Genomic DNA, 15,675 nt, shown 5'->3' on the forward strand with positions numbered 1-15,675 from the left:
CTTGCCGAGCTCGGAGCCCTCTCCCTGGACAGCACGCCAAATACGCATAACCTTTACTCAGTTTGATTATATGTAAGTGTGAACTTGTGAAGTGCATGTACAAGAATAAAACTAATGTTATGCTGGTTTATCCAATTTTTTCCTGCAGCATTAATTACAGATCATGTCAGGTAAAAGGGAAGCAAAACATTCTGCAGATCATATTTAATGTTGTGTCCGCTGACTTCAACAGCTTCAAGTTTAACGCACTTTCGTGTTCTATACAGTTTCACTTTTATTTCCACGCACTGCTTACTGCACCAGTGCGCCTATATTAAGACTTTTCGGCAATTTGCAGTCTTTAAGTCCATATAATTTGTGCTGTCACTGAAAAAAAAAACTGTTTACTTATAGTAGTATTTGTAACCGTTGTTGCGGTGTGAATGAGCACACAGGCGCTGAAATGCAATAATTGCTCCCGAGGTTGATTTATTGACGCACACTGATCACACGTGCTCAGATGAAGGGTGTTCGGTGCAGTAATCCACTCAGTGCTCGTGGGGTGAAGTATAGTGCGAAGTGTCACTCTTCTGGGGTGCAATCTGATTCTGTGGGGAATGAGAAGAAACAAGCAATAGTTCCGGCTGGAGCTCCGTTGCGCCTCTCCACCCGTGCCTCTTCTCCTGGCTTTTATGGTTGAGGGGAACGAGCTCCAGATGCGCCACTCATCACGCACAGGTGTTGGTGTTGTGTGATCAGTGTGGGAGCGGCGTTTCCAGGGCGACACTGATCTGGAACTGGGACACTCGCCACATCCCCCCCCCCCTAGGCGTCGACCTTGTTCTGTGGGGAAACACACAAGTTGTTGTGGGGGTATTAGGGGAGGGGAATTTGATGTTACCTGTCAGACCTGCCCAACCGGACCAGCCCCGGGAGAGTCCATCTGCATTCCCTTGGTCGGCCCCGGCCCGATGTTGCACCTGGAAGTGGAAGTCCTGGAGTGCGAGGAACCACCGAGTCACCCGGGCGTTCGTGTCCTTTGCTTTGGCCATCCATTGGAGTGGTGCATGATCTGTGACGAGGGTAAAACGACGGCCCCACAGGTAGTATTTCAACTCCAGGACTGCCCACTTTATGGCCAGGGCCTCTTTCTCCAACGTCGCGTACCTGGTTTCCGCGGGGGAGAGTTTACGGCTTATATAGACCACGGGATGTTCTTCTCCATCCCGGAGCTGGGAGAGGACCGCTCCTAAGCCAGTGCCGGAGGCGTCGGTATACAACGTGAAGGGGCAGCTGAAGTCTGGTGCAGGACCGGGGAGGACGTGAGGGCCGTCTTGAGGGCCTGGAAGGCGGCTTCTGCTTCCGGCGTCCAGACAATCTTTTCCGGCTGCCCCTTCCTGGTAAGGTCTGACAGGGGGGGGCAGGCTATAGAGGAGAAGTTGGGAATGAAACATCTATAGTAGCCTGCCAACCCCAAGAAGGCTCGTACCTGCGTCTTGTTGACAGGACGTGGGAACTTCTTGGGGTTGGCAGTGAGGTCAGCCCGCCGAAGCTCTGTCAACACCCTCCGTAGACGCTCTAGGTGAGTCTCCCAGCACTCCGAGTGGATGATGACATCATCCAGATAAGCGGCCGCGTAGGCTTGGTTTGGCCGGAGCAATATGTCCATCAACCGTTGAAATGTGGCAGGTGCCCCGTGCAGGCCGAAGGGTAGCACCCGGTAATGCCAGTGGCCATTGGGGGTGCTAAAGGCTGTCTTTTCCCGGGAGCTCTGGGACAGGGGCACCTGCCAATATCCTTTGGTGAGGTCTAGGGTGCTGATGTATCGAGCTTTGCCCAGCCGGTCCAAGAGCTCATGGGATATCCATCGAAGGTGGAGACTGCATTGAGCTTCCTGAAGTCGTTACAAAAACGGAGGGTGTTGTCCGGTTTTGGTACCATCACTATGGGGCTGTCCCAGGGGCTACGGGAGGGCTCGATGATTCCCAGTTGGAGCATCTTCTTTACCTCCTCCTCTATAGCCGGCCGGCGAGCTTCTGGTATCCGGTAGGGTCGCTGCCGTATTAAGACTCCTAGGGGCGTGCGGATTTCGTGCTCTATGATGGTGGTTTTACCCGGGGTCTCACTGAACACATCCTTAAACTGACTGACCAGGGCCTTGAGTTCCGTCTTCAGGGTCGCTGACAGCTGCGGATCCAGGTCTACCACTGGATGGTCTGTTTGGGCGAGCGCAGCGAGTTGCTCGGGCCGGGGAACCCAGAAGTGGCAAGCAGAACAAATCTACCACATCAATTTGCTCAAGAAGTTGAGCAAGTTGACGTGGTAGATTTGTTCTGCTTGTCGGCGGCCGGGTTGCCGCAGATGGTACGTAACGGGTCCCATTCGTTCCACCACTGTGTAGGGCCCTTGCCAGGTCGCTAGGAACTTACACGCAGCTGTCGGGACCAGAACCATCACCCGATCTCCCGTCTGGAACTCCCGTACTTGGGCGGGCCAGTCGTAGAGGCGTTGTTGGTCGGGCTGGGCTGTGACAAGGTGTTCTCGGACGAGGGGTATGACTCGGTCAATTCGTTCCCTCATTTCCCATACGTGCTCGACAAGGCTGCGATGTGGGGCTGGTTGATTCTCCCAAGCTTCCCGAGCGATGTCCAGAAGGCCTCGAGGTTGTCTTCCAAACAGCAGTTCAAAGGGTGTGAACCCTGTGGAGGCTTGTGGTACCTCGTGGATCCCAAAGAGCACGTACGGGATCAGGAGGTCCCAGTCGCGCCCATCTTCGGCCACCACCCGCCTCAGCATCTGTTTGAGCGTCTGGTTAAACCTTTCAACGAGGCCATCCGTCTGTGGATGGTAGACCGACGTCCTCAGATGTTGTACCTTGAGGAGTCGACAGAGGTCCGCCATGACCCGGGACATGAAGGGTGTACCCTGGTCAGTCAGGATTTCCTTGGGTATCCCGACTTGGCTGGCCAGCAGAAACAGCTCTCGGGCAATGTTTTTTGCGTTTGCCGCCCAAAGAGGAAGGGCTTCTGGGTACCGGGTGGCGTAGTCCACGATGACCAGGATGTGCTCATGACCCCGGGCAGACTTCGGCAGCGGCCCCACCAGATCCATCCCGATCCGCTCAAAGGGCACATCGATGACCGGTAGTAGAATGTGAGGGCTGGGGGGAGGATGTCGAGGAGCCGTCTGCTGGCAGGTAGGGCAACTACGGCAGAACCGTTTCACTTCTGCATCTAGTCCTGGCCAGTGAAAATGGTCCCGGATGCGTTGGATGGTGTTTTCTACTCCGAGGTGTACCGCCATCGGATGGGCATGGGCCAGCTCAATGACTGTCTCCGTCTGAGTTTTGGGCACGACCAAGAGGAACTTTTCCTCCCCCCGCCTATGGGTGACACAGTACAGCAGACCATTTTTTATTTCAAAATGAGGGAGCGGGTGTGGGCCTGGCAATCTGTCTACCTCATCGACTCGGCGCACTTGTCCCCAGCAGTGGCGCAGGTGATCGTCCTCTCGTTGTTCCCTGGTGACCTGTTGAAACACATCGAGGTAGACAGACGGAATGTTAGTAGGTTGACACTCACACTCCCTCTCGCTGTCCGTGGTTAGGAAGGCCGGTCGCTGGTTAGGCGGTCCCCGACGTTTCCTCCGTGGCTGGTCCCGGGCGGAAGTGGCAGGTCTCCTGGGAGTGCGGAGGAGCTTCTCGAACCCCGGCCAGTTGCGTCCCAACTGGTTTCCCCTCCAGCTTCACCATCCTGATGGGGCCAGGGGGAGGTCCTTCTTTGTGCAGAACGCACCCAGCCATCCAGGCTCGGGCCGTCGGCGCTGGGGGTTCGGTGGGCATTGGCTCATCGACGAGGTCGGGGACCGCCAGTCTGCTGACTGGTCGCGGTGCACCTTCGAGCGGACGCTGCTCCATCACCCTGCGGGGCGCCAGGCTCACTCTCTTCCCGGCATCGCGAGTGTTCGTTGCCTCCGCCAGCTCGACAGATTCAACAAGACTGGCGATTGTCACGTGGATTCGTCATACTGACCGGGCGTCACAGCGGACGGGGCAGCGCCCGTAAGAGCCGATCCACGATGACCTTCTCCGCCACCTGGTCAGCGGTAGGTGAATCGGTGAGGAGCCACAGGTAAGCCAATCGGGCGAGCTGCGCAGCTTGAGCTCTAATAGTCTTCCGTTCGTCGTAGGTCCATTGGACGAACTGCTGTGCCGCACACAAAGGAGACAGACCCACCCTGGCAAGAATTTCGGCTTTGAGCTCATCATATTTTTCATTCCTGGGCGCTTGTAGGGAATAATAGGCCCGCTGAGCTTCCCCGGTTAGGAAAGGGGCGAGAATGTGGGCCCACTCTTCCAGTACCCACCCCTCCCGGGTTGCGATAACCTCAAAGGTATGAAGGTAGGCTTCGATGTCATCATGCTCGGTTAGTCGGACGAGGCATTGGTGAGCCTTGGCGGATGAGTCCGGGAGGGGCACCTGCCCCACCTCGCTGGCCTGCAGTTTGTCGACGACCCGGTCAGTATATTCTTGTCTAGCTGCCAGTCGTTCTTCAGTCATTTTTCAGGTCAATTTTGGTCAAGAAAATTGTGCCATTAGCACACTTCAAGTTTTCTTGGAATGCCATTGCAATGCATTTTAAAGTCACTAAAAGTAAGGGTTAGTATGACTTCAGTTTGTTAGTATAATATTAATGTATGTTCAACACTCTTACAGTGTAATTAAATTGCAATTGTAATGTCACCAAAATACATTTGAAGTTTGCAGAATGAATTCTGCATTTCAAAAATTAAATACCGTATTGACCCGAATATAAGACGATGTTTTTTCCTTGGAAATACATCTGAAAAAACGCGGTCGTCTTATATTCAGGGTCTAGACTTTGACATGTCAATAATACACCCACAACAATAGGTGGCGCCAAAAACGCATAAAACGAGTGTGCCATGAAATATGTAATGTAATGTGTGCTGTAAAGATCGCGAATGAAAACAAATGAAAAAGAAAAGCTTACAGCAGCATGATCGTGACTGTCATGTTAGCCTGATGGGACCAAACTTCCTCTGTAAGTGATTTTAAAACATAAGACAGTACCCAGATTTGAAGACTACAATAAGATTTCACGTCTACTGATAATAACATTTTGGTAGGCTACTATGAGTTGGATAGCCTAATTCTTATATAATTCAGATGGGCTACCTGTTATTTCAATGGTAGATCAAAATTTTCCAATGTCATTGTTGATACATTTTACCAGTATTTACCATACTTTCAAAACAAAAATTAGAATTGGAAAAATATGCAATATGAAAATGATTTAAGAATAAATGTGTTTTACAGAGAGAGAAAAAAAACAAAAAACATTTGGTTTTCAAAAAGCCTTTTTCCCACAGGTACATCTGGAAAAAGGGGGGTCGTCTTATAATCAGGGTCGTCTTATATTCGGGACAATACGGTAATATAATGGATATTTAAAGTGTACTTAAGTATACTTGGAATAGTTCCACTTTAGCACAAACAAGTATATTTATTACGACTTCAGTTGAACTTCAGCACTTCTTTTGCCCAACTAAAATGCATTTAGTACAAAATTAGTTGTACCAATTTAGCAGACTTTAAGTATACCAATTTATAGTGTGCCACAAATGTATTTAGTTATGCTGAAGTACATACGAATAAATTGTACTTAAGTATACAATTTTTTTTCACTAGGGTACATCTGAGTTGATCAGCATATCTGATGAAACTGAAATCATCAGGGTGAAAACAATGGGTGATTCTGAAATTTGTCGTTCAAAGATGTATCAAATGATAATATGTGCCAATGTTTATAAATGACTGATTTTATCATATTACTGTGCTCATTGTATGTCAATGAACAATTTACTGAAAAATTCTGTTGTTTTTTAATGGGTTTATCTATTTTCAAAAGATCATGTCTATTCACTTTGTCTACTTTATCTAATGTATTATTTAACTAGCTTTGTGGATATCCTTTAGAACGAAAACGTTGAAATAATGATTTTACCTGTTCATCAAATCCATGTGTAGTACTACAATTACGTTTTAATCTATACAGTTGACTAATTGGTAAACTTCGTTTTAGAGGAACTGGATGATAACTGTCAATAGATAATATTGTATTTTTATCCGTTGGTTTCCGAAATACTGTTGTATGTAATGACTCATTGATCTTCGTTATTTTAACATCCAAAAAGTGTATTAAATCATGATTTTTTTCAATTTGTAAATTTAATTGATGGCATTTTTTAATTAATGAATGTCAGGAACATATCCAATTTTTGTTCAGATCTTGACCAAATCATTAAAGCGTAAAAAGGCGGGAAAAGTCTGCTTTTTTCCCGGTTGTTTCCCGTGCAGAAATTGTACTGCGTGAAGAAATTTGGTCAAGTGTAGAGAGTTTATATGTCCAATAACATGAAAATGCTTTAAAATTACATCTTGTATTACATGTTCAACTTGAAATGTGATCTATATGTTAAAATGTCCTTGTCAAAAAAATATATATAGGTAAATCATCGCGTCAGTTGAAATTACGAATCAATGAACATAAGTCAAGTATACGACGACAAGACATAACTTCTTCAGTAGCCAGACATTTTAATGAACTGGGACATAACATCAAACAATTGGAATGTATAGGTATAGAGGAAGTTATTGGATCACGCAGAGGAGGTAATAGAAATAAAGAATTATTGAAATGAGAAGCATTTTGGATCCATAAACTTAAATCACTTACTCCAAATGGCATGAATGAGGAGTTGGATCTTTCTGTTTTCCTTTAATGAATTATAATTGGTCAAATCAATATGTAATATTTTGTGGAGTAGATCTCAAGCATTCAGTGTGAAAATAAGTGATTATTAATGGCGATGCATGTCTGATGATTTTAATAATTTAATTTTACATTGTTAAAAGTAAAGACTGCTGATGGTTTATTTTAACTGTTTGTATACAAGAGTGATAAATTAATTCTGAGGTAATTTATGTTCAAATAAGAGGTATATTGTAATGCAATGGTGGTTATGATAATGGGTGTGGTATTTAAATGCAAGTTGTTGTATATTGAAAAGGAGTACGTAAGCTTTTAATGAATGAACACTGGTAAATGAACGATGACGTCAAATTGGTGATTTAAAAAGTGGGTGGAGGATTTGTATTGTTTAACACACTGAGGAAGGCCTTTGAGCCGAAACGTTTGCGTCTTTGTCCTACTGGTGATAAATGTAGAATAAAACAAAAAGAAAAGACTGTTTCATGTGAGTGCGGATCATGGTTTTGTAGAATGAGATGTTTTTAGGGTAACTGTCCTTTTAACACTTTTTAAAGAAAGATTTCACCTTTTAAATAGTTTTTTTCTTTTTCCTTTGAAGGTGCTATTTGTGGATGGGAATGGACTATTCCACTATCGGGGTGAGTGATGCAGTATCTGCTGACTAAATCAGATAATTTACAAGAACCCAAAAGGCAGTCCTCTCTGTCTCTGACTCTCTCTGTCTTTGATTATCATAGAGTTTGGTTTGGCCTGTCATCTTGGTGTTCTGTCAGATCTGCCCTGTGTGGGTGTGGCCAAGAACCTTCTGCATGTTGAGGGAGTGGTGAGAAGTGAGGAGCACCAGTTGCAGGTCAGAGTCATATCTGAATGCCAGTGAATGTTGTATCTGCCATCTTTTCAACCTGTTTGTTTCTAAAATGTGCAAGATAGACATGGCTGCGCCAGCAATCCTTTCATGTGCTTGTCACCAAATAAATTTTTACAGTTGAAATGTTTAATGATGATAATAAACCACTATATAATTCTGAATATAATGTATATTACAGTGATTTTTTTGTTAGTCCTCATAATGCCTGATTTCACCAGTAGATTTAAATGAATGTATTATTTTACTGCACATTTTAAGTATTTCAAATAAATGCAAAATCATGCTAGCTGTAAAAAGATGCTGAACAATATCATAACACTGGACAATAATATAATTGAAATTGAAGGAAATAATTAAATTACAAGATTTTACACAGTTGGTTGAGGGCCCTACACGAATTACAGCTACTTCTCAAACCTTATAAGATCTTATTTTTACTAATAAACCAGATTACAAAATTACAAAGACTTGAATTTTTTAACTGGATTATCAGATCACAACTTAACACTTGTTTCTAGGAAGTTTAATAAGAATAGATTTGTGTATCATAATACTAAACAGAGTAACCAGAACTATTCATATAGAATACTAAAAAAGGATTTGAGTGCTTTTGAAGAAGCTTGGACAAATTGATTGGCAATCACTTTTATCTTCTGAAAACCTGGAAACTGCACATAAAATTTTTATAGAGGAGTTAAAAAACATAAGGAATAAATATACAAAACTAGTTGGAAATAGGCATAGAAAGAATAATTTACAGTGGATTAATTAACAGATATGGATGCTTATGAAAAAGCGTGATACTGCTTTAAAAAAAAAAGCTATAAAATCTGATTTACAACAGGATCGACTTCTTTTTTTTGTAATCAACTTTTTATTGTTTTTTTACACACAACATCATAACATCCATTCAAAACAAAAACAAAACAAACAAAAAAACCAACAGACATATAATCAATACTTTAAAGAGTCCAGTCAAAAGGGAGAGAGCGAGGGAGGGAAAAAAGAAAAAAGAAAACAAGTCATTCCTTTATATAATCAAGTATGTTAAAGAAAAAAAAACACTGCCAAGCATCAATAGTAGAGGGCTTGGCCCCATTAATTTGCGCTGTTGTACATTCACAAGTCACTATTTTCAGGAGGCTATGGATCCAATATGTTTTCCACACATGTGCGGTGTAAACCAGTTCTGTATTATTGTCGTCTTCGCAGCCGTAAAACCAGCAAACAACATTCTCTTTTGTATTAAGCTTATACAGAGACCAGCATCATCATTAAGACATAAACCTGGGTTAGCAAAGCAATCAGTTTGTAGTAAGGAGGATAAAACCAGGTTTACATGTGTCCATAGATAAAAGTCAAGTCACCTTTATTTATATAGTGCTTTTAACAATACAGATTGTGTCAAAGCACTTAACAGTATCAAATTAGAGGATAGAGTGTCAGTAATGTATAATGATAAGGTTAAACACTCAATTTTCAATTTTCAGTTAAAGGCATTTCATTATTGAATTCAGAGATGTCATTGTCTAGCTCAGTTTAGTTTAAATATTATCTGTGCAATCAAATCGGCGATAATCGCTAGAAATTAAGTGTCCCCAACCGAGCAAGCCAGAGGCGACAGCGGCAAGGAACCAAAACTCCCTCTGTGACAGAATGGAGAAAAAAAAAACCTTGGGAGAAACCAGGCTCAGTCGGGGGGCCAGTTCTCCTCTGACCAGACGAAACCCACAGTTCAAAAGTTTATATTTCTATTTTAATTTTGTTGCAATTTCTAACAATAGTAGTATTATGTAGTTAGGTATTTTATTATATTTTAGTTATTTTGTTATATTTTTTTTGTTTTATTGTATTCAATCGAGGTTTTCACTGGGGATATGTCTCTGGGGGTCATCTGGGTGTCCTATTCTCCGCTGACGATCAGGGCTGTAGACATCATCTCTTGGTGCTGATCCACCATCTGACCGGATACAGACTAAGAAACAGAATAGGAAAGAAACAGACAAATATTAGCGTAGATGCCATTCTACTTACGATGTAATGAGTACATCGTGTGTTATGGGGAGTGTTCCCGGTTCCGGTTGATCTAATTAATGCAGCCTAACAATCCTTTAACGGATTTGAATAATAGAAGCGTATTAGTGTGTTATGTGTAAGCCAGGCTAAAGAGATGGGTCTTTAATCCTCTGGGGTCCGAGGTCATTTTGGGGCCATTGAGATGTTTTGACATGCCCTGACATTTGTGCTTATTTCAGCTACTTAAAAGATACTATTGACAAACATATACTTTTTTTTGTATTCAGCACAATATGTGACCAAGATGGATGTACATGTTTGCATTTTTTAGAAAAAAAAATATTATGCGTGGTTAGTAAGTTTTGGGGAAAAAAAATGTAGCTGAAATAAGGCCATAAAACCCACACTAAATAGTTGTGAATAAGACTTTTGAGTAATCAGTCTTGTAGGCTAGAATATTTACTTCAAAATTATGTGAAAATCATTCTGCTTACTCATTCACAGAAAACAATATATTGATTTAAAATTTTCAAGACATGTTTTATTATCGAGGGTCTATATGCGAGGGAGTGGCAATGGCCATGAATATTAAGTGAGTCTCACCTGAGAGACAAAGGGCCCTCCTCTAATGGCCCCTAATGGCCCATCAGTGTGACTGTGACTGTGAGGCAGGTAAGAGAGAATGTGAGGAGATTGAAAAAAAGGGTTTTTTAAATTATTTGTATTTTATTTACAACACAGTATAATCAGAACATACATAATGAAGGTCAAAGACACATTATTGTGCACACTTATCTAACCACAGAGATGTGAACAGACTTTCAGTCATTCCTGCAACAGATTCTGTTCAACAAGTGAAACAAGTAAATCATACCTGATATTTATGTGTTTTATTTAAGTGTTTCTACTTCTTTCCATGGATTCAAGAAGAAAAAAACATAATCAGTAGAAAAGGAGCTTGTTTTAACATAGAATATCAGTGTAGTTGAACCTCTGATGTTGGTGCAGCGCTCTCAGAGGAAAACAGTTTGAAGAGACATCAGGATACATCTGGTGCTGGTATCTGATTCAATAAAATACAAACAACCATGTTAATATCATGTTAATATCAGGAACACCTATATATATATATATATATATATATATATATATATATATATATATATATATATATATATCTATATGTTTTGTAGCCATAGACTCACACATGCTTTGTACTATCATAAAAAAAGAGAAAGAAATCTTATATCTGAGAAACTAATTATTATTGTTTAGCACGTTATTAAAATCTATTTCTGAACAGAGTAGGCTATTAGACTCGTAGCATTCATCATGTTACAGTGTACACTCATATTACTTTTATTCTTTTATATAGAGCATGAAAACATCATCGCGCTGTAAGAAATTTAAATACAATGAATTGCCCATCATATTCAAAATGTTTTACACTATTTCAAACACTGTAGTCATGATTGTATGATTTTATAGTAGTCTATGATATGATTATGTAGCCACAGACTCAAGCATGCTTTGTACAATAAACTATGTACTTTGTACTATAAAAAAAGGTATTTTATATCTGAGAAACTAATTATTATTGTTTAGCACGCTATTAAAATATATTTGTGAACAGAGTATTAATAATAAACATGGTCTAAACATTCTTAGACGTGTCGCATTCATCATGTTGTCGTTTGGGAAAACCCCAACTGACTGTTTATGTCACAATAACACGGTAACTAATGCAAAAAAGAAACATTACTTACTCATCAGATTGCTCTCCTCTACTGGATGAAATCGCGTCTTCTTCCAGAAAAGAACAGTAGCCGCGATCAGGATCTCCGCTCTTTGTTTGTGTTGGGCGTTTGCACGCGCGCACTTACCACGTGGCTATTTACATATGAACGGCGTGAGCCGCGCGGGGGCGGGACCACATTAGAGATAATGAATCAGACGGGAAAGATTGAACATCGTGTTGGTTTCATAGGGATTACTTCATCGCAGTGTTACGGTCGTGTATGCTAAGGAGGCGCACGACGAGGAGTAGAGAAAACAAAAGTCTTTTATTAATAATCCACAGTAGAATTCCAGGAGCATTGAGTAGCAAAACACTTATGGCAAACGAAATAGCAGACAAGGAATGGAGGGAGAACACAGGCTTTAAATAATAAACGTAATCAAGGGGAAAACAGAAACAGGTGAGGATCTAATTAACCAATAGGGGAACAGAAGAAACTAGGTCATACATGTGACAGAACGCCCCCTCCCGGAACGGCGCGTCCCCGCGCCAACGAAAACAGTCCAACAGAGGAGGGAGGGTGGGGGTTCTGGAGATGGGCGTGGAGCAAGAGGAGGGCAGGCAATGGGAAAGGGGCAAAACCAAAAGTCAGTCCAAGGGGGAGTGGAGGGTGGGAGGAGCCTGAAGCAGGAGAAGCCAGGTGGTTATCCAGAGGCCAGCCAGGATGGCGGCCCACGGCGGAGTCGACGGTGGGAGGAGCCATGGTGGAGAATGGGCCGACGACACCAGGGGGCCGACTGACGGAGACTGCGCTGCTGGAGAAGGAGACCCAGGTGGAACGGGGCAGACGGAGAGCCGGGGCAGAACTGAGGATCCGGAGGGCCAAGGCGGAGCTGAAGGCTCAGGCGACTGAGGCGGAGGTGGGGATCCGGAAGACCGCGGTGGAGCCGGTGCGACTGAGGACGCAGGTGGAGCCGGAGGGATGGAGTGACGAGGCAAAGCCAGAGGAGTGGAGTCCTGAGGTGGCGGATGGGCGACGACTGACCAAGGCGGAGCCGGAGGGACGAGGGAGCCCGGTGGAGCCAGTGGGATGATGGGCAACGGTGGAGACGAGGGAGCTAGGAGTCGAGGTGGAGCCGATGGGTCGGAGGACCGAGGTGTAGTCGAGGACTCGGAGGCTGGGAGTGGAGACAGGGGATCCGCACCTCTGGGCGGAGCTGGAGACTGGAAGTCCCGAGGCGGCGGAGTGGAGCGCATGGCACGCGCTGACTGAGGGTGAGCTGAGAGACTGACAGGCATCAGCGGAGATGGAGGCGAAGAACTGGCTGGCTTGAGAGGAGGCGGGAGAGGGAGGCTGGGAGGGACCAAAGGAAGACTTGAGCTGGACGGAACCAGCGGAGACCCTTGAGGGCGCTCTTAAAGCGCGGACTCTTGGATGCACTCTGGAAGCGCGGAGGTAGGGAGGCGCCTTCGTGGCGCAGGCACAGGGGGGCGCTCTTGAAGCGCGGATTCTTGGATGCGCTCTGAAAGCGCGGATTCTTGGGAGCGCTCTGGAAGCGCGGATTCTTGGGGGCGCCTTCGTGGCGCAGGCACAGGGGGGCGCTCTTGAAGCGCGGATTCTTGGATGCGCTCTGGAAGCGCGGATTTTTGGGGGCGCCTTCGGGGGCTCAGGCAGTATCTCCGTAGATCGGGGTGATGGCTGGCTGGTCTCTGGCAGTGGTGGAGTTGGGCCGGTGGTGATATCATCCTCCACAGGGCCGATGGTGAAAGCTGACTCGTTGTGTATCAGCACCCACTCCACACAAGCGGCGAAATCCTCTTTCAAAGTAGACACTTCAAGCTTTCTATAGATATAACTCTCATGTCTCTGTGTTGAGTATTTACTGAGTTACAGATCATTTTAGTGACGCGTTTCTAAAAAGTTTAGAAGAGGCTAGCAGACGATCGGTTTAGCCAGTCTGTCTGCTTCCTGACCTGGGCTCCAGTTAGTCAAGTACGAACTCTAAAGTACCTGATGATGCAGTATTACATATATGGCAGTTAAAATTTGGTTGTAGTTTCATTTTGAGTCTTTTGTAAGGAGTTATGTATGCTCTATGAATGACTTTGAAGTGAATAAGATGATGTGCCAAGTTTTTAGATATTAAGCTGAGGTTAGTCCACACTTTCTCCCAGTCAACAGATAAAATAGATTTAATAGAAAGAGGTTTTGTAATGCAATCAATAATTATATTATATATTAAGGAAACAGATGGCCGACCAGAAGATGGTGCAATCCAATCCCGCATAGGATGAGAGGAGATGGGAGATGCCCAAGGATCTCCATACGCTTTGAGAGCAGAACGTAATTGAAGTAAGACAAAATATGCAGATGCTGGTAAACAAAATTTTTTTCTTAATGTCTGAAATGAACAGAGGCCCCTGGCTATCATATATATCACCGCACGTGTTTACGCCTAAAGAAGACCAAGAGGGTAGGACAAATGGACGATTTCCGCATACAAAATTAAAATTGTGCCATAAAGGTGTACTATTACAAAATTTGAATTCACATTCTATGATAAAATATTTAGAGTATGCATTAAATATTCATAATTCCAAATCTGTATTCAGTAAATGAAGAAAAGCAAAAGCACTCCCATTCTGTAAGTAACATGTAAACGCTGGTGTGCATTTTAGATTACCAAACCACCTAGATGAAAAATCCTTTTAGAAATAAGGTAAAGTAAATAAAAGTATGAGTGTCTGTTTTGAAAAATAAAAGCAACACAAAAACAGGAACAACAAACAACTATAAACAAGAAACAACTCAGACCACACATTACCGAGAACGTAGGTCTGATTGAGCAACAAAAAATAGTGATGATACGTGACTGGTCCACTTCAACTCAAGACATGTCCCCAAAAGGCCCACATAGTCAAAAATTATTGAAATTAAACCTACTCTCCATTAGACCCCTCCAAAAAACAAAAAAAGGTTGTTAACTGTCTTACGAGTAAAAAGACAGTTGTGCCGGATAAATAGGAACAATATCTCAGGAGGAGAGGGAGAGAGAGGGGGAAAAAAAGAAAAGGAGATTTAACAAGTGTCCATGTCCACCTTGTTATTATCCTCTCTTGGGCAGCTGGAATCGCCTCCATCCCTTTAAGTTCTTGCTGGGCCGAAGAGACGGAGATGGTGGCCACTGTTTTCCCGTTGCCTTGTAGAGCTGCAGCATAAGTCTTCTTCTGTGACAGTGAGCTGATTAAGTCCTCCGCTTTCTGAGGAGAGTCGAACATCATCTGAGGCCACAGCCATATCACCCTGCAGCCCAAGACCGGTTGCCCATGGAAGCTAAGCAGGGCTGAGCCTGGTCAGTACCTGGATGGGAGACCTCCTGGGAAAACTAGGTTGCTGCTGGAAGAGGTGTTAGTGAGGCCGGCAGGGGGTGCTCACCCTGTAGTCTGTGTGGGTCCTAACGCCCCAGTATAGTGACGGGGACACTATACTGTAAAAAAGCACCGTCTTTCAGATGAAACGTTAAACCGAGGTCCTGACTCTCTGTGGTCATTAAAAAAATCCCATGACACTCATCGTAAAGAGTAGGGGTGTAACCCCGGTGTCCTGGCCAAATTCCCTCCACTGGCCCTTGTCAATCATGGCTTCCCAATAATCCCCATCCACTTGATTGGCTCTACGACACTCTCTCCTCTCCACCTGTAGCTGGTGTGTGGTGAGCGCACTGGCGCCGTTGTTCTGTGGCTGCCGTCGCATCATCCAAGTGGATGCTGCACACTGGTGGTGGTTGAGGAGAGACCCCCCCCCACATGATTGTAAAGCGCTTTGGGTGTATTGCAATACACATGAAAGTGCTATATAAAATGCCTCATTCATTCATTCATTCATCATCTGCTCATCCTTGTGCCGTAGTTTAATTACCGCCGGATAGGTGAGGAAGGGCTGGAGACCAAGTGCTATCATCTTCTTCAAGACTGGATTAAAGCTCTTTCTCTTGGTATCTTTGGCTGGACTAAAGTCGGGAAAAAATAGTAGCGTGACATTTCACTGGATATGCCTGCTGAGCACCCCTCAGGACCGCCGATTTGTCATGCCATTTTAGTACACGGAAGATGAGAGTACGTGGCCGATCTGAGTTTTTCCTTCCGTCATACACGTGATGGGCCCGGTCAATCTCGATGTCACGGCCTTTCGGTGAAGGGATCCACTTGTAAAGATTAGCTCTGAGGAAGCCAGCTGCATCGGAGCCTTCCGCCCCCTCTGGCAACCGCACCAGTAGCA

At 44.2% G+C, this 15,675-nt stretch overlaps 1 protein-coding gene across 3 annotated transcripts in view; it reads left to right on the plus strand.

The window, feature by feature from the left end:
• Window positions 1-15,675, plus strand: part of LOC131542021 (endonuclease V-like) — a 158,611-nt gene that overhangs the window by 102,052 nt on the left and 40,884 nt on the right. For all 3 annotated transcript variants that reach the window (XM_058778251.1, XM_058778249.1, XM_058778248.1), the window contains 2 exons: window positions 7,373-7,412; window positions 7,512-7,624. In XM_058778251.1, the coding sequence (XP_058634234.1) occupies window positions 7,373-7,412; window positions 7,512-7,624 (153 nt within the window). The remainder of the gene's footprint in view (window positions 1-7,372; window positions 7,413-7,511; window positions 7,625-15,675) is intronic.

Source organism: Onychostoma macrolepis, chromosome 06, assembly GCF_012432095.1.
Source record: "Onychostoma macrolepis isolate SWU-2019 chromosome 06, ASM1243209v1, whole genome shotgun sequence".
NCBI lineage: Eukaryota > Metazoa > Chordata > Actinopteri > Cypriniformes > Cyprinidae > Onychostoma > Onychostoma macrolepis.